Source organism: Saccopteryx leptura, chromosome 6 (genome assembly GCF_036850995.1).
Source record: "Saccopteryx leptura isolate mSacLep1 chromosome 6, mSacLep1_pri_phased_curated, whole genome shotgun sequence".
Classification (NCBI taxonomy): Eukaryota; Metazoa; Chordata; class Mammalia; order Chiroptera; family Emballonuridae; genus Saccopteryx; species Saccopteryx leptura.
In genome coordinates, this window is record NC_089508.1 from 54,828,742 (window position 1) to 54,848,109 (window position 19,368).

The window sequence follows — 19,368 nt, forward strand, 5'->3', positions numbered from 1 at the left end:
TTGCTTTGTTAAATTTCGTAGTTGCAACTTCTTTTACTGTGTATGGCATATAATGGTTATTTAAGAATGTTTGTTTGGCTTTATAGTCCAGGTAAGAAATGGCCAGGCCTGCCTTAGCTCTGAAAATGACAGTGAGGTGGAGAAGATGGGTTGAATTAGGAGGAATTTCAGAAGTAGATTATAGGCATGATTTGAGGGAAAGGGGTTAAGGATGACTGAGTTTGTCAGCTTGGGGAGACCAAGTGACTGGAGAAACCTTTATTTTTATTTTTTAAATTTTTTGCTGCTGCAATGTTTTTTTTAATTTATTGCTTTGAGATATATATAGAGGGGGGGGGGAAGAAACATCAATTTGTTGTTCTATTTATTTATGCATTCATTGATTGATTCTTGTGTGTGCCTTGACCAAGGATCAAACCTACAGCCTTGGTGTATTGAGATGATACACTAACCAACTGAGCTACCTGTCCAGGGCTGAGGAACCTTTAATGGAGAAAAGAAATATAGGATTAGAGTAGTGGCGGAGAAGATAAGTAGAGTTTGAATATATTGACTTTCAGGAGTGTGCAGCACGTAATACAGAAATGTGAATCTGCAGTTTAGAGAAGTTTAGGATTGAGACTAGGGATTAAGAATTTATCACCATGTAGGTGTTAATAAACATGCAATCCTGGATGGTGAGATGATGCTTTGTGGAATTTGAATGAGTGGGAGAAAGAAAGTGCATTTAAGGGATACTGAAGAGAAAGAGCCTGAAGAGAAATTGAAGAGTAAAAAGAGAAGAGTTTCTAGAGGTAGGGGGTGTTAAGCAAACCTTTGTGCCCTAAGGTTAAGCAGGAGAGAACTAATTAATTATTGCTTCTGGTCTTTCACTTCTGTTTATTTCTGAGATTTTTCCCCTCCTTTTGTTCTTTTTTAAATGAGTACACATATTTTATAATCATAAAAAAGCAAAATAATATCCTTTATAGGAAGCATTTTTTAGATTTAATGGGGTGACATTGATCAATAAGAGTACATAGGTTTCGGGTAAACATTTCTATAGCATTTGAACTATTGATTGTGTTGTGTGCCTATCACCCAAAGTCAAATCATTTTCTGTCACCTTGTATTTGTCCATATTTACTCCCCTCCCCCCAGCACCTCTCTCTGGTACCACTTCACCTTTTTTTTTTTTAAGATTTTATTTATTGATCTTTAGAGGGAGACCAGGGCCCCAGGGGAGAGGAGTGGGAAACATCAACTCATAGTAGCTTCTCTTATGTGCCTTGACCAGGCAAGCCTAGAGTGTTGAATCAGCAACCTCAGCATTCCAGGTCAGCGCTTTATTTATTTATTTATTTTTATTTACAGAGACAGAGTCAGAGAGAGGGATAGATAGGGACAGACAGATAGGAATGGAGAGAGATGAGAAGCATCAATCATTAGTTTTTCATTGCGACACCTTAGTTGTTCATTGATTGCTTTCTCATATGTGCCTTGACTGTGGGGCTACAGCAGACCAAGTAACCCCTTGCTCAAGCCAGCGACCTTGGGTCCAAGCTGGTGAGCTTTGCTCAAACCAGATGAGCTCGTGCTCAAGCTGGCGACCTCGGGGTCTAGAACCTGGTTCCTCCGCATCCCAGTCCAACGCTCTCTCCACTGCACCACCTCCTGGTCAGGCTGGGTTAATGCTCTATCCACTGCACCACCACAAGTCAGACAATACTTAACTTTTATTTGTGTCCATGAGTCTCAGTTTTATATTCCACCTGTGTGCAAAATCATATAGTTCTTAACTTTCTCTGATTACTTATTTCATTTAGTATAATGTTCTCAAGGTCCATTCATGTTGTTGTAAATGGCAATATGTCATCATTTCTTTTGGCTGGATAGTATTTCACTGTATATATAATATATATGTACTACATCTTCTGTATCTAATCATCTATTGAGGGACAGTTTGGATTTCCCATGACTTGGCCACCATGAATAATGCTCCAGTGAGCAATGGGGTGCACGTGTCTTTGCATACCAATGTTTTTTTAGCTTTTTGGGGTAGATACCCAGTAGAGGAATTACTGAATATATGGTAATTCTATTCTTAATTTTTTGAGGAACCATCATACTGTCTTCCATAATGGCTATACCAGTTTACATTCCCACCAGCAGTGAATTAGGGTTCCTTTTTCTCCACAACCTTTCCAACACTTGTTATACCTGTCTTGTTAATAACAGCCAGTCTGACAGGTGTGAGGTGGTATCTCATTGTAGTTTGTTTGTGTGGGTTTTTTTTAATGTCCTCTTCTTTTTTTTTTTTTTACAGAGACAGAGTCAGAGAGAGGGATAGGCAGGAACGGAGAGATGAGAAGCATCAATCATTAGTTTTTCGTTGAGCATTGCGACACCTTAGTTGTTCATTGACTGCTCTCCCACATGTGCCTTGACCGCGGGCCTTCAGCAGACAGAGTAACTGCTTGCTAGAGCCAGCGACCTTGGGTCCAAGCTGGTGAGCTTTGCTCAAACCAGATGAGCCTGAGCTCAAGCTGGCGACCTTGGACTCTCGAACCTGGGTCCTTCCACATCCCAGTCCGATGCTCTATCCACTGCGCCACCGCCTGGTCAGGCTCATTGTAGTTTTGATTTGCATTTCTCTAATACTAGTAAAGATGAGCATCTTTCCATATGTCTATTTGTTATTTATATGTCTTCATGGAAGAAGTGTTTGTTCAGCTCCTCTCCCCATTTTTTTAAGTGAGAGGAGGGGTGATAGACTCTCCCATGTACCCCAATCAGGATTCATCTGGCAACCCCTGTCTGGGGTTGACGCTCGGAACAACCAAGCTATCCTCATCTCCCAGGGTCAACACTCAAACCAGTCGAGCCACTCACTGGCTGTGAGAGAGGAAGAGAGAGAGAAGTGGAAGAGGGAGGGGAAGAGAAGCAGATGGTCACTTCTCATGTGTGCCTGACCAGGAATTGAACCCAGGATGTCTGCACGACGGGCCAACACTCTATCCATTGAGCCAACTGGCCATAGCTCCATTTTTTAATTAGATTGTTTGCCTTTTTGTTGTTGAGCTTTTTGAGTTCTTTCTATATTTTGATATTAACCCTTATCAGAGTTGTTTGTGAATATCATCTCTCATTTGATTGGCTCCCATTTTGTTTTGTCAGTATCTTTTGCTGTGCAGAAGCTGTTTAGTTTGATATAGTCCCATTCATTTATTTTTGCCTTTACTTCCCTTGCCTTTGAGGTCAAATTCATAAAATGTTTTCTATGTCCAAGGTCCATAAGTTTAGTACTTACGTTTTCTTCTATGTAATTTATTTTTTCCAATCTTATATTTAGGTCTTTGATCCATTTTGAATTAATTTCTGTGCATGGGGACATTGTAGTCATGTTTCACTCTTTTGAATGTGGCTTTCCAGTTTTCCCAGCATCATTCATTAAAGAGGCCTTCTTTTCTCCATTGTGTGTTTTTTACTTCTTTGTCAAAGACTATTTGTTCATATATATGAGGTCTTATTTCTGGGCTCTCAGTTCTGTTCCATTGGTCTGTGTGTCTGTTTTTCTGCCAATGCCATGTTGTTTTGATTATCATGCCTCCATGGTATAATTTGAAGTCAGGTAGATTATATCTCTGGCTTCATTCTTTTTTTCTCAGGATTGCTTTGGCTATTTGGCATTTTTAGTGGTTCCATACAAATGTAGTGATTTTTTTGTTCCATTTTTTTTTTAATGACATTGGGATTTTAATGAGGATTGCATTAAATTGGTATATTGCTTTGAGTAATTTGGCCATTTTAACTATGTTGATTCTTCTAATCCATGAACATGGAATATTTTTCTTTTTTTTTAATTTTTTTATTTTTTACAATTTATTTTTTACATTTTTTAAAATAACAGTTTTATTGAGATAGAATTCAAATATGATAAAATTTACTCATTTAAAGTATACAATTCATTGGTGTTTATATGTTCACAAAGTTGCGCAACCATCACTAGAATCACTTTTAGAACATTTCATCTCTCTGTAAAGAAACCCGATACTCATTAGCAGTTACTCCCCATTTTCCCTTGACTCCATCCCCCGACTGTCAGGCCAGGCAGCCACAGCCTACATTCTGTCTACCGATTTGCCTGTTTCATATATATGGAATCGTATAATATGTTGTAACTGGTTTTTTTCACTTAGCATGTTTTCAAGGTTCATCCATGTTGTAGTCTTTATCATTGCACTTTATTTTTATTAATTTTAATGCAGTGATTTTGATAAATCAGGGTACATATGTTCCGAGAAAACATCTCCAGATTATTTTGACCTTTGATTATGCTGCATACCCTTCACTCAAAGTCAAACCGTCCTCTGTCACCTTCTATCTGGTTTTCTTTGTGCCCTACCCTCCCCCCACTCCCTCCCTCTCCTTCCTCGCCCCTTCCCCACCCCTCCACCCCACTCCCTGTTACCATCACATTCTTGTCCATGTCTCTGAGTCTCATTTTTTTATTTTTATTTTTTTTTTGTATTTTTCTGAAGCTGGAAACGGGGAGAGACAGTCAGACAAACTCCCGCATGCGCCCGACCGTGATCCACCCGGCTCGCCCACCAGGGGCGACGTTCTGCCCACCAGGGGGCGATGCTCTGCCCCTCCGGGGCGTCGCTCTGCCACGACCAGAGCCACTCTAGCACCTGGGGCAGAGGCCAAGGAGCCATCCCCAGCGCCCAGGCCATCTTTTGCTCCAATGGAGCCTTGGCTGCGGGAGGGGAAGAGAGAGACAGAGAGGAAGGAGGGGGGGGGTGGAGAAGCAAATGGGCGCTTCTCCTATGTGCCCTGGCCGGGAATCGAACCTGGGTCCCCCGCACGCCAGGCCGACGCTCTACCGCTGAGCCAACCGGCCAGGGCCTCTAAGTCTCATTTTTATGTCCCATCTATACATTGGTTCATATAGTTCTTAGTTTTTTTCTGATTTACTTATTTCACTCCGTATAATGTTATCAACGTCCATCCATGTTATTGTAAATTATCCGATGTCATCATTTCTTATGGCTGATTAGTATTCCATAGTATATATGTACCAAAGCTTTTTAATCCCCTCGTCCTCTGATGGACACTTGGGCTGTTTCCAGATCTTCGCTATTGTGAACAATGCTGCTATAAACATGGGGGTGCATTTCTCCTTCTGGAACCGTTCTATGGTGTCCTTGGGGTATATTCCTAAAAGTGGGATGGCTGGGTCAAAAGGCAGTTCGATTTTCAATTTTTTGAGGAATCTCCATACTGTTTCCACAGAGGCTGCACCAGTCTACAATTTATTTTTTTACATTTTTTTTATTCATTTTTTTAGAGAGAGGAGACATAGAGAGAGAAAGAGACAGAGAGAGGAAAGAGATAGAAATAACAGAGGGAGGAGCAGGAAGCATCAACTCCCATATGTGCCTTGACCAGGCAAGCCTGGGGTTTCGAACTGGCGACCTCAGCGTTCCAGATTGACACTTTTAACCACACTGCGCCACCACAGGTCAGGCGAACACGGAATATTTTTCCATTTCATAGTGCCTTTTCAATTTCTAAGTTCATTTTCTGAAGTTTTATTGTTGGCATATAGATAAGCAGTAGACTTTTGTATATTGATTTTGTATCCTGCAACTTTACTGTATTTTTTTATTGTTTCTAATAATTTTTCAGGGTTTTCTATATACAGGATTATGTCGTCTGTAAAAAATAATACCTTTACTACTACTTTCCCAATATGGACGTCTTTTCCTTTTTTTTTCCCTTTTTTTTTTCTTTTTGACAGAGACATAGAGAGTCAGAGGGACAGATAGGGACAGACAGGCAGGACAGGAGAGAGATAAGAAGCATCAATTCTTTGTTGTGGCATCTTAGTTGTTTATCGATTGCTTGTTCATTGATTGCCTTTTCATATGTTCCTTGACCAGGAGGCTACAGCAGAGCGAGTAACCCCTTGCTCAAGCTAGTGACCTTGGGCTCAAGCCAGTAACCTTGGACTTCAAGCCAGGGACCTTTAGGCTCATGCCAGCAACCCCATGCTCAAGCTGGTGAGCCCGTCCTCAAGCCAACAACCTCAGGGTTTCGAAGCTGGGTCCTCCACATCCCAGTCCAATGCCCTATCCACTGCGCCACTGCCTGGACAGGCTGTCTTTTATTTCTTTATCTGGAAACTTTTTAAAAAGAAAATAACATGCTTATTTTTAATTTTTTAAAAAAATCTTAACTCAGAAGTATGACCAAAGATAACCACCAATTTAATTTAGTTTTCCAGAATTTAAAAATGTTTATCAAGATATAATTTAGAAATACAAGTCAAACTATACATTAAACCTGCTTTTATGTCACTTAATATAGCATGAACTTTTTGATTAAACTCAAATGTAGACCATTTCTAATGTCTGTAGTTACTTGGTTATTTAGCTAGTCTTTATATATGTATACATACAAATTGTTTCTGTTTTTTAAAATTATAAAGAATGCAATACTGAACATCCTTGTTTGTCTATTTTTATGGTCCAACCTTGGCTGATTATTTTACTTTCCTAGGATAAATTCTGTAGGTGTACTTCCTGAGTCAACAGTTTACATATTTGCCATTTTGTTACACATTGTCAATTTGTCCTCCAGAAAAAATAGTTTTCATTTAGTGTGTACTTATGAGTGTGCATGTGTGCATGCCTGCATGTGTGCACGTTCACAGACTTCTGTTGATTCCCTGCCCCTTCAAATGCCTTGAACATTATCGAGAATCTTTTCATCTATGCTGTTCTGTTGGGGCAAATGGTTCTTGCTAGATGTGTATGTGTTAATGGGTGAAGGGAAACGTCTTTGTACATTTATTTATAATCTTCTAAGAGTTGTTTTTTTGTAGTCTTTGTCTATTTTTTATTGGAAAAATTATTTCTATGGAGTCTCTTACCTGTCTATATTGCCTAAATAAGAAGGAATTTTGAATATTTGAGAAGGGAAGATTGATGAAGGTTGGTCGTGAATAAGAGGTAGAATAACAATGAACCAGAAAACAGATCGGCAGTGGGTTTTTTTTGTTTGTTTCTTTTTTTTTTTTAAGTGAGAGGAGAGGAGATAGTGAGACAGACTTCCTCATGTGCCCACCAGGGGTCCACCTGGCAGTCCCTGTCTGGGGCTGATGCTTGAATCAGTCAAGCTATTTTTAGTGCCTGAGGCTGACTCACAGACCAGAAGAGCAATCTTCAGTGCCCAGGACCAGTGCTTTAAACCATTTGAGCCACTGGGTGTGGGAAGAGAAGAGGAAGAGAAGGGGGCACGGGAAGGAGAGAGAAGCAGATTATGTCTTCTCCTGTGTGCCCTGATTGGGAATTGAACCTGGGATGTACATACACCATGTCAATTCTGTCCACTGAGCAAGCTGGCCAGAGCCTGTTTTAGATTAGTTAAGAAACCTGAAGGCCTGACCTGTGGTGGCGCAGTGGATAAAGCGTCGACCTGGAAATGCTGAGGTCGCCGGTTCGAAACACTGGGCTTGCCTGGTCAAGGCACATATGGGAGTTGATGCTTCCAGCTCCTCCCCCCCTTCTCTCTCTCTATCTCTCCTCTCTCTCTCTCTGTCTCTCCCTCTCCTCTCTAAAATGAATAAATAAATTAAAAAAAACCAAACACCTAGAAACCTGAAGAGTATTTTTTTTTTTTGTATTTTTCTGAAGCTGGAAACGGGGAGAGACAGTCAGACAGACTCCCGCATGTGCCCGACCGGGATCCACCCGGTACGCCCACCAGGGGCGAGCTCTGCCCACCAGGGGGCGATGCTCTGCCCCTCCGGGGTGTCGCTCTGCTGCGACCAGAGCCACTCTAGCGCCTGGGGCAGAGGCCAAGGAGCCATCCCCAGCGCCCGGGCCATCTTTGCTCCAATGGAGCCTTGGCTGTGGGAGGGGAAGAGAGAGACAGAGAGGAAGGAGGGGGGGGGTGGAGAAGCAAATGGGCGCTTCTCCTATGTGCCCTGGCCGTGAATTGAACCCGGGTCCCCCGCACGCCAGGCCGACGCTCTACCACTGAGCCAACCGGCCAGGGCCTGAAGAGTATTTTTAGGATTTTTTCTTTTTTTCAGTTTTGAATCCTCTGCTTAATCAAGCCTTGAAAGAATCATGTAAATATTAAGATACAAAATGCCTGACCTGTGGTGGTGCAGTGGATAAAGCATCAACCTGGAAATGCTGAGGTCCCCGGTTCAAAACCCTGGGCTTGCCTTGTCAAGGCATATATGGGAGTTGATGCTTCCAGCTCCTCCCCCCTTCTCTCTCTCTCTCTCTCTCTCCTTCTGTCTCTCTCTCTCCCCTCTCTAAAAATGAATAAATAAAATAAAAAAAAATTAAAAATTAAAAAAAAAAAAAAAGTTAAAAAAAAAAAAAAAAGATACAAAATGATGCTATTCCTCCAGAATTAAGAAAATGTGTATCCCTAATCTAAAATAATGGCTTGTTCTCTGTAGTTGCAAGAATAAGTAAACAGCCTGACCAGGCGTTGGCACAGTGGTTAGAGCGCTGGACTGGGACACAGAGGACCCAGGTTCAAAACCCCAAGGTCGCTGGCTTGAGCGCGGGCTCATCTGGTTTGAGCAAGGCTTACCAGCTTGAACCCAAGGTTGCTGGCTTGAACAGGGGGTCACTTGGTCTGCTGTAGCACCCCCTCCTGTCAGGGCACATATGAGAAAGTAATCAATGAACAACTGTGGTTCTGCAACAAAGAATTGATGCTTCTCATCTCTCTCCCTTCCTGTCTGTCTGCCCCTATCTGTCCCTCTCTCTGTCTCTCTCTCTGTCACAACAACAAAAAAAAAGAATAAGTAAACAGGTGGCAATTCTTTCACATTGAATAGATATATCCCTGTATTTAATATTCTTCACATTACCCTTGTGAAATAGGATATTGTTCAAGAATGTTTTTGTTTACAAACAAAACAATGAAGGCATAAAGAATTGACCTTTTTACTCTCTTTCCTTTTTGGTATCTGGTAAAATATTCAAAATTACATTAGCACAGAAGGATGTTTCTGAAAAAGGTAAGTTGGCTAACGGTAGCAGCTTGTCCAATGACATACTCGGTTAGCACATTGTCCTGCTAAGCCAAAGTTGTAGGTTTGATCCCTGGTCAGGGCACAAAGTGATGTTTGTCTCTCTCCCTTCCTTTTTTTCTCCTTTCTCTCTCTCTAAAATCAATATTTTTTTAAATTAACCTCATATAGATCAAAGAACTAAATGTAAGAGTCCAAACTATAAAACTCTTAGAAGAAAATGTGGATAAATCTTTGTGCCCCAGATTTGGCAGTAGATTCTTAGATATGACATCAAAACACAACAAAAGAAAAATTAGATAAATTGGACTTCAGCAAAGTAAAAATTTTGTGCTGCAAAGACACCATAAAGGAAGTTAAAAATAAAAACTAAACCACATAATGAGAAAAAAAATTGTATATTATATCCAATAAGGGAGCAGTATTTAGAGTATATAAAGAAGTTTTACAACTCAAAAATAAAAAGACAAATAACCCAATTTAAAAATGAGCAAAAGATTTGAATAGGCATTTCTCCATAGATGTCATAGGGATGGCCATTAAGCACATGCAATGATGTGTCAACCAAGCACGAAGGAATCAGGAGGCTTTGGCTAGAAATAAATGACAAATATGTGTTTAATGGTCTTAGGGTTTGGAAATCATAAACACTAGATAATATGTAGAGAGTTCCAAAGAGGAAAGGGAAGCTAAGAGTTCTTATAGTAAAAATATATTCTCGAGAAGAGTCAGTCTTGCATTCTTAGCCTCTGGATTGGTCCAAGATGATCCACTGATCTAGATATGGATGTCAGGTGGTCTAGACATGTGAACACTCTTTCCTAAGTCCTTCAGGGGGTAATCAGAGGGTTATCTGTAGGATATATTTGTATCTCCAGGATAGGTAGAGATGTTAATAGTTTACATTCCCAGAGTAATTAAAGCAAGAATAAAGTTATTTCTTCATACCTCAGCCTACTTGATTTCAGTAATTAAGCAGCTCAACTAGAGTGACTCCATTTATTTCTTCACTCTTTCCTTTTAGTCTCACCATCATTAGTCATTGGGGAAATGCAGATCAAAACCACAATAAGATACCATGCCATACTTACTAGAATGGCTAGAATCAAATATATAGTAAGTGTTGACTGGTGAGGACATGTAGAAATAAGAAACCGCATATGCTGCTGATGTAAATGTAAAATGGTATGACCACTTTGGAAAAGAGCATGGCAGTTTCTTAGAAGTTTAATATAAGAGTTACCACCTGTTCTAGCAGTGTCTCTCCTAGTTATATACCCAAGATAATGAAAACATATATTCATATAAAAACTTGTACATGAATGTTCATAGTAGCATTGATTATAGCATTATTTAACCTTAATAGGAATGGACATACATGTTTATGACATTGAGGGACATTATGCCAAGTAGAAGAAGCCATTTATAAAAGACCACATATTATGTGTTTCCATTTATATAAAATAGCCAGAATAGTCAAATCTGTTGAGACAGAAAGTAGATCAGTGGTTGCTTAGATCAGTGGACTGCTGTTGGAAGTTGAGGAAGGGTCAGGAGGATGACTGATAAGTGGCTAATATTTAACAAATATGGAGTTTATTTTCAAGGAGATGGAAATAGTTTAAAATTAATTGTGGAGATAGTTGCATGACTCTGAACTTCTAAAACCCAGTGAATTGTATGGTGTGTGAATTATATCTTAAAAGCTTTTACCAAAAAGATATATAGCTTAGTCAAAATTGATATGTAAACTTGCTAATATAATTATGTTACTTCATAAAATATTATGTTGGACTTAAGATTAGTGTAATCACTTGGTGTAGGAGGAAATGATTTATCCCTCTTGTGAAACTGCATTTATAGTTAGACTTGGAAAAGTTTCAAGTATCATCACATTTGAGATATTTTAAATTTTTTCAATAAATTATTGATTGGCGATAGAACTATTATTTCATTTATGGTCAGTCCTAAATTATATATTGTGATCTAAGATATTCTATTCTTATATGTATCTGTTCTGTCATTTTCGTAATTGCTTTAATAACCAAAAGAGATTGTCTTGTTTTTCCTACAAGGTTTTTAATCTCCTTAAAAAGCAATTCTTGGCCCTGGCCGTTTGTCTCAGCGGTAGAGCGTCGGCCTGCAGTGCAGGGGACCCGGGTTCGATTCCCGGCCAGGACACATAGGAGAAGCGCCCATTTGCTTCTCCACCCCCCCCTCCTTCCTCTCTCTCTCTCTTCTCCTCCCATAGCCAAGGCTCCATTGGAGCAAAGATGGCCCGGGCGCTGGGGATGGCTCCTTGGCCTCTGCCCCAGGCGCTAGAGTGGCTCTGGTCGCGGCAGAGCAACCTCCCAGAGGGGCAGAGCATCGCCCCCTGGTGGGCAGAGCGTCACCCCCTGGTGGGCGTGCCGGGTGGATCCCGGTCGGGCGCATGCGAGAGTCTGTCTGACTGTCTCTCCCCGTTTCCAGCTTCAGAAAAATACAAAAAAAAAAAAAAAGCAATTGTTGAATAGAGATGTTTATTATTATTCCCCACAAGGAAAGATTTTTTTTTTACTTTAAATTAAAATCTAATGTCTATAGGTTAAAAACATTTCAGTTCTAGCCACTAAAGCAGAAGTTTTACTTAAAAAAGTACTGCATTGCTTAAAGTTTTTACAAATTAGAGTTCAGCAAGTCCATTAAATGGTTGAACTTTCAGTTATTTAAACTTTTGAAGTACAAACTGATTTTTTGTTGTTGTTATATCTTAGTGTAGTCTCTCCAAGGACCATGTTCTCTCATTATTGTGCTTAAAATGACAGTAGTTATTATTACACTGAGAAGATAGATCTCAGAATTTCTTTTTTTTCTAAAAATTATATGCCAGACTCTTTGGGAAATTGTCCAAATAATTAATAATAAAGCAAGACCTAAATAAAAAAAGAAAAAGTATATTAACATTGATTCTGTTGACTTAGAGACTACCATTCAGATGATAAATAGACATGGATACATCACTAGTATCTGTGAAACTTTTACATGCTGTAGTTTCTCAAGTTTGTACATTCGTTATCTAATTTTGCATACAAATATTCTTCTGCTGTAACTTCATTAATGAACAACTGTATTTTCTCTTAAAACTTTATTATGATCTAGAATTGAGGTCTATATTTTTCTTGGCAGGAAAATATTAATAAAATACTAGATTTATTTTGCCTGATGATCAGCTTCTGGTCATTTACAATCCATTGTTTTAGTTCTTCTAAAATCGATTGTTTTACCTTGAACTTTGTCCATAATTGTGTTTTTTTTCACTTTTAACCCTTTTACTTTTCAAAGTACCATTGAACTTTTCTTCCTGAATGACTGAAATACCTGACTTGAAATGTCCTGTAACCTTTCCCATATCCATGGCTCTCCATTTGGTCTTTTAATTTTCCACATTTATATTGTAGAGAGGTCTCTAAATAGTAAGTAATCCATCTTTTCTAAAAGAATACTTGAAGTCTTATTAGAGATGCATAATGAAATACTTATTGATTTACTTTAAAATTGAGTGAAGTTACATGGAATCATATAACTTTGACGTTTTGCATAATAGAATTTTTAAAAATACTTTAGTATTTTTATTTATTTATTTTGTGGCAGGGACAGAGAGTCAGAGAGAGGGACAGATAGGGACAGACAGACAGGAAGGGAGTGAGATGAGAAACATCAATTCTTTGTTGCAGCTCCTTAGTTGTTCATTTATTGATTTCTCATATGTACCTTGACTGGGGCTACAGCAGACCACTTGGTCTGCTCAAACCAGATGAGCTCGCACTCAAGCTGGTGATCTCGGGATCTCAAACCTGAGTCCTCCACATCCCAGTTCGACACTCTATCCACTGCGCCACCGCCTGGTCAGTCGATACTTTAGTATTTTTAGAGTATTAAGCTTTGGGGGATGATTTATTCCAGGTTTTTCTCACCACTATAATGTAGAAAAATTTGCATATTTGTGTAGGAAAACATAGCCCTCTGCAAGTACTTCACAGGCTCGCTTTCTTGGAATGGGATATGGGTTGTCTTTCTTTGATCCCATTTTTCAATGATCTCCCTCATCCTCTTTGACCTCACTCTACTCAGCTTCACTCTAGCCTTTCAGCTGCTAGAAAAACCTTCATTTTTCTTACTAACAGACTGATCAAAATATTATGTTTAATAGTTAGGAAACTCATAAAAGTCAGTCACTGACAAGCTTTTTATTCAAAAATGAAATCATTAAAACTGCTTTTTAGAAGGTTTTTATTAATGGCTTTTTTTTTTTACCATGTCCCACACTAGAAAATAAATATATTGTGATCTGATACCTATACAAATTAATGTGTAAGTGAATCTGAAGCAAAAGTTTCATGAAATAATACCATTACTAAGTATGATGTACTTTATTTTTTTAAAGATTGTATTGGTCAAGACCCAGTGGATTTATTTATTTATTTCACAGGCCATAATGGATTATGTTCTGCAGTTTAGAAAACATTTTAGCATTGTTGAAAATAGACATATTTTAGCATGTTAATAGTAAATGTTCTATACCATTACAGTGGTTTTAAGCAAGATTTAATAATATTTTAAACAATAATCTACTTACTAATATTGGTAAGTAACCAAAACATTTGGCACAAGAAGAAATTATTCTTGCTTTTAAGTACTAACCATTGGGAAATGTTTTTGCATAGTATACTAATATGCTAGTAGAATTAAGCCAGTAAAATGAGAAAGATCTCTTTTTTCTTTAAAGTTGTAGTGCCCTAATCATACTGCCCACTTAGAGAGATGCTCTCTGGGTAGTGGAGGCAATAGGCTAGCTTGTCATTTGCCCTAGAATGGGCTAGAAGCCAATATGAGTTAACATATAAGTGGTTTCTTGTTTAACTGCTAATTGCCTCAAGATCTTTAGCTGAATTTTGTTTATTTTCTACAGGTAACTTAGAAATGCACTACTTTCACTTTAGGGGAAAAAATGTGACAGCTGGAGATCTACCTAAAACTGAGAACCCAAGGTTCTATGTTCCTTTTTCAGTGTGACTGAGAGCTGAGACCTGTTGGTTCTTGGAAATAATGTTGTGTTTGATAAAGCCTATGGCAAATGTTGTTTCTGTAGGTGACTTACTGAAACAGGAAGTCTCCATGCAGTAGGTTTTATGAGCAGCATCACATCCAGGACTGCTGCTTCAAATGGGCTTTTACATATAAAGCTTCTAAAACTACTATGTAATGCAGTCCCCCCCCCCCCCCCCATTAACAATAAAAGAATCCATAGCCAGGAAGTGAACTTGGGAAGCATTGTAGATTTTGTTCAAAAGATACTAAAAGTTTTGAGTGCTTAAGATTGGCCATCTCATCAGTGATATTTTCTATCCATTAAACTGCTTGCCTTTCTCACAGTTTTTGATATATTACATATATCAATATATATTCATATATATCAATATTTAGCTGAAGCAGTCATTAGTTTTAAGTGGGCAGGATTTTAACTGTATGTAATTGAATTTTTTCAGAGCCAAATTTCTGAGTACTGTATCAGTGAGAATAGTGGTTGAGTGAGTGTCTAGCTTTCCTCATGGCAGCATTTTGTATAGGCCTGTTCAGTCTTAATGATGCCGCCTGGCAAAGGAATTTATTTGAATGATGCATTTATTATACTTCTGTGATTATATTCTTTTATACAGATATTAAAATTGAGGATGAAGGACATTTCATATTTTATCTATTACTTTTAGGTTTAGTGAGAACTAGATGAAGGCATCACAGTGGAGTGGAATGATCATTGCCTATTCTCATGGTTCTCTTTCTGTTCTCTGCTAATGGAGCATCATATTTGACCCTTCTCTTTCCCTTATCCCTCATGTTTACATGTAAAAAGTGGCTAGATTTTTCTTCAAAATGCCCTAATTATAAATCCTATTTTTAACTCATTCTCTTTTAGAAATTACTGCTTCATACCAGCAATAATAATAGAAGTAATAAAGTTAGATTTATCTAGAACCTTGCAGTTTACAAAGTACTCTAATATAGTCTGAACTCATGTAATCTTCATAATCACACATGTTCTGCTATAAAACTTCCTATTTATCTTACTTCTAGGTATCCTCTCTTTTATCTTACACATTGGGACCAGATTGGTATTTTAAAAATACAACTTTCACTATTAAAGATTTTTGGTGGTTTCACAGCAGCTGATTAATGAAGTCGAAACTCCTATATTTGCATTTAGGATTATCCATAATCTGATTCTGCGCTAGCTTTCTTTTTTTATTGCCCCTAGAACTTTCTCAGAAAAACTGTCTCCGAGTATCAAGTCAATTTGGTTCACTTCAGTAAACATCTGTTACCTATTGTATATCAGATACTCTGTTTGTTGCTAGGTATAACTCAATGAGTTGAATATTCTTTTCCTCAGGAAATTTATGCCTAATGGAGGTAAGAAGATTTATGTTAGCTAGTTTTAATAGATATGGAAGTTTATGAACTGGGTGTTGCCTCAGTTTTATAAAGTATATTTAGAAAAGGGTTTTTTTAAAGGAACCAAATAAGTGGGAGAGCCTTGGCCGGTGGTGGTGTAGTGGATAGAGCATCGACCTAAGACCCTGAGGTCCCAGATTTGAAACCCCAAGGTTGCCAGCTTGAGCGCATGCTCACCAGCTTGAGGCTATCACAGGGTCGCCAGCTTGAGCGTGGGATCATCAACAGGTTCCCAGGTTGCTGGCTTGAGCCCTTCTGTCCAGGCACATATGAGAAGCTATCAATAAATAGCGAAAATGCCACAATAAAAAAAATGGGAAAGAAGATAAAAACAGATAAGAAATGTTAACAGATTTTAGAAGCTAGAAAGCAGATAGTTAAGTGGTAACTGACTTAGCAGTCCAGAGAAAGCTGAATCATTGAAAGGGTAGGCCAGAACTCATTTTTTTAGGAAATGTGTACTGAATACATAAATACCACAGCAACAGCTTCTGTTGGTTTTATTCAACAATAGTGGGTCATACTTAATATATAAAAGGAAGAGGACAGAATCAAAAATTTTATTAAGAGACTCAGAGACATGGACAAGAGTGTGGGGATTATGGGGTGGGGGGAAGGAGAGGGAGGGGGTTGGGGGAGGGGAGGGGCACAAAGAAAACCAGTTAGAAAGTGACAGAAGACAATTGGACTTTGGGAGATGGGAATGCAGCATAATCAAATGTCAAAATAACCTAGAGATGTCTTCTCTGAACATATGTACCCTGATTTATCAATGTCACCCCATTAAAAATAATTTAATTTTTTTTTTTTTTTTTGTATTTTTCTGAAGCTGGAAACAGGGAGAGACAGTCAGACAGACTCCTGCATGCGCCCTACCGGGATCTACCCGGCACGCCCACCAGGGGGCGACGCTCTGCCCACCAGGGGGTGACGCTCTGCCCCTCCGGGGCGTTGCTCTGTTGCAACCAGAGCCACTCTAGCGCCTGGGGCAGAGGCCAAGGAGCCATCCCCAGCGCCCGGGCCATCTTTGCTCCAATGGAGCCTCGCTGCGGGAGGGGAAGAGAGAGACAGAGAGGAAGGAGAGGGGGAGGGGTGGAGAAGCAGTTGGGCGCTTCTCCTGTGTGCCCTGGCCGGGAATTGAACCCTGGACTTCTGCACGCCAGGCCGACGCTCTACCACTGAGCCAACCGGCCAGGGCCTTAAAATTTTTTTTTATTAAAATAGTCTACACTTTAAGAAATGGGGAAGTGTTGCCCTGGCCAGTTGGCTCAGCGGTAGAGCGTCGGCCTAGCGTGCGGAGGACCCGGGTTCGATTCCCGGCCAGGGCACACAGGAGAAGCGCCCATTTGCTTCTCCACCCCTCCGCCGCGCTTTCCTCTCTGTCTCTCTCTTCCCCTCCCGCAGCCAAGGCTCCATTGGAGCAAACATGGCCCGGGCGCTGGGGATGGCTCTGTGGCCTCTGCCTCAGGCGCTAGAGTGGCTCTGGTCGCAACATGGCGACGCCCAGGATGGGCAGAGCATCGCCCCATGGTGGGCGTGCCGGGTGGATCCCGGTCGGGCGCATGCGGGAGTCTGTCTGACTGTCTCTCCCTGTTTCCAGCTTCAGAAAAATGAAAAAAAAAAAGAAATGGGGAAGTGTTATTTTGTGTAGCAACTCATTAATGTTTTAGTATTTGTGGTGTATTGCTTTAGAATACTGAAATATTTTCTTATTGTTAATAAAATTACTTTTCTATGGAAAAAAAAGAAAGTTGGGGTTCTCAAGGATCCAAGAACAGGAAACCTAGCTTCAGATCTATATGTGAAACAGTTGGATCACTAAACCCTTTCCTCCCCGGTATCATCTCACCTGGCATTTAGCCCCTGCCACTCTCATGGGAGATGGACGTGAACTACACAGAAAATTGGACTTCCCAGCTGAATGTGGGGAAAATGAAAAAAAGGTTACCTACTGATTAATGAGACCCTCCTCACTCCCAAGTTCTTAACTCTAGATGTTTAGGAGAATATTGACTTTATTTATACAAGTAGAGAACTTGAGAGGAAAAATTGATATTACTTCAAGGAGAATTATGAGATAGTTAAGTTTTGTCCAAGTAGAGCGCTTTTTCCTGCACATAGAGAAAAACAGCTAGAGTTTCTGGTGAAGAGTCAAAACAGATTTGAGAACCGTCTTCTTATATACAGTAGGTAAGTTTTCCAAAAGATGAGTAGAACAATAATGGGTTTTATTTCACACTGTCCTTTATACCAACTAAAGACACTAAATACTGTGACAAAAAATATAAAATCCCCATTTGTCAGTGAGTTAGAAAAATGAGGATTTGTGCTTCATTATGCCAAGAGTTAAAATCTCTGTATCTTTTAAATTCTGGCATTTTTTTCTTGGTTTGCCTCATGACTTAATGGTTGGATAATATTAAATAGCAAAACGTGTATACGTGAGAGAGAAAAAGAGATTTGTCTTCCTTTTTAAAAAATATCTCATGTCTAACTTAAATTCTCAAGCTGTTTTATTTCTTGTCTTGCTGGGTCTTAGGCTGGGTCTCATCATCTCTATTTAGCTTTTCACTTAAAAATTATGTTTCATATATGTGAATAGCATTGGGAATGTGACCTTTCTCATGACCCTGTAAGCTAATAATTTGCTTTGAATTTCCCAGAATAAATGTCACTAAAACATACACATTTTGCTTCTCCCCCAGGTAAAAATCTCTACACCAATGAATATGTAGCTATCAAACTGGTGAGTAAAATCTCTATTAGTGTTAAGTATATTTTGGTGCTTTCATTCCTCACATATCTTTTTACAGGAAATTGTTGTGAGCATTTACAAAAATACTAATTTTTTTTCTCTTGCATATCATCCCACATAGTTATTTTCCTTCAACTATATATAGTGTTCCAGCCATAAATCACTGTATACTATTTAGCATCATTAGATGATGCTAAATAATAGTATTATCCATGATCAATAAAAAATAGTTAATGAAAAAAAATCACTGGAAAACTAGTAAATAGCACTTTCACAGTGCTATTTTTAAAGGTAAAATCAGCCCTGGTTGGATATAGCTCAGTTGGTTAGATTAGAGCATCATCCCAAGGCACAGAGGTTGCTGGTTGGATCCCTGCTCAGGGCACATCTAAGAATAGCTTGATGTTTCTGTCTGTCTGCCCCCCACTCCTCTTTCCCTCTCTTTCTATCTTGCTGAAATCAATCAATAAAAAAAATTTTTTAAGGTAAAATCATTTGAAAATGTTATAATTTTCTTGAATATGACTTGATTCATTTTAAATGTATTTATTAATATACTTACTACAATACAGAAATTTGATCATCTAATCATTGTCTTAAAAAACTGCCAAACATGAAAATCACATTATATAGTTAAATTTGAAGTAAAGAGTTTAGTTTGTCAAATCTAATCTTACAAATAACTAGTCATTGAAAATAGCATCCTATTAAAAAAGAATAATTACATTATTTTGAAGGATTAAGTATTTTAGTTTTTTTTATTTACTTAAATTTATTAGTGTAAGGTATTTTTCCCCGCCTAGGATTAACAGTTTTAGAAGAAAGTTCTTTATCTTACATTTATGGTTGATACAAAATTATTTCTAATTATATGAAATGTTTCATATGACTAGTTTCTATGAAAGTTGTAGGCCCTGGCCAGGTGGCTCAGTGGATGAAGCATCCACCCAGTGCACCAGAGGTCATGAATCAATTCCCAGTCAGGGCATGTACAGGAAGCAATCAATGAATACACAAATGGATGGAACCACTAAGTGAAACAGTGTGTTGATGCTTTTCTCTCTTTCTCTCTCTCTTTCTC

The 19,368-nt window shown here is 38.9% G+C and overlaps 1 protein-coding gene and 1 non-coding gene across 5 annotated transcripts in view; both read left to right on the plus strand.

Moving 5' to 3' along the window:
* CSNK1G1 (casein kinase 1 gamma 1) overlaps positions 1–19,368 on the plus strand; it is a 505,634-nt gene that overhangs the window by 356,497 nt on the left and 129,769 nt on the right. For all 4 annotated transcript variants that reach the window (XM_066344164.1, XM_066344161.1, XM_066344165.1 and 1 more), the window contains one exon: positions 18,238–18,278. In XM_066344164.1, coding sequence (XP_066200261.1) covers positions 18,238–18,278 — 41 coding nt within the window. The remainder of the gene's footprint in view (positions 1–18,237; positions 18,279–19,368) is intronic.
* On the plus strand, positions 11,149–11,224 carry TRNAC-GCA (transfer RNA cysteine (anticodon GCA)). The gene has a single exon. It is a non-coding gene; the product is annotated as a tRNA-Cys (tRNA).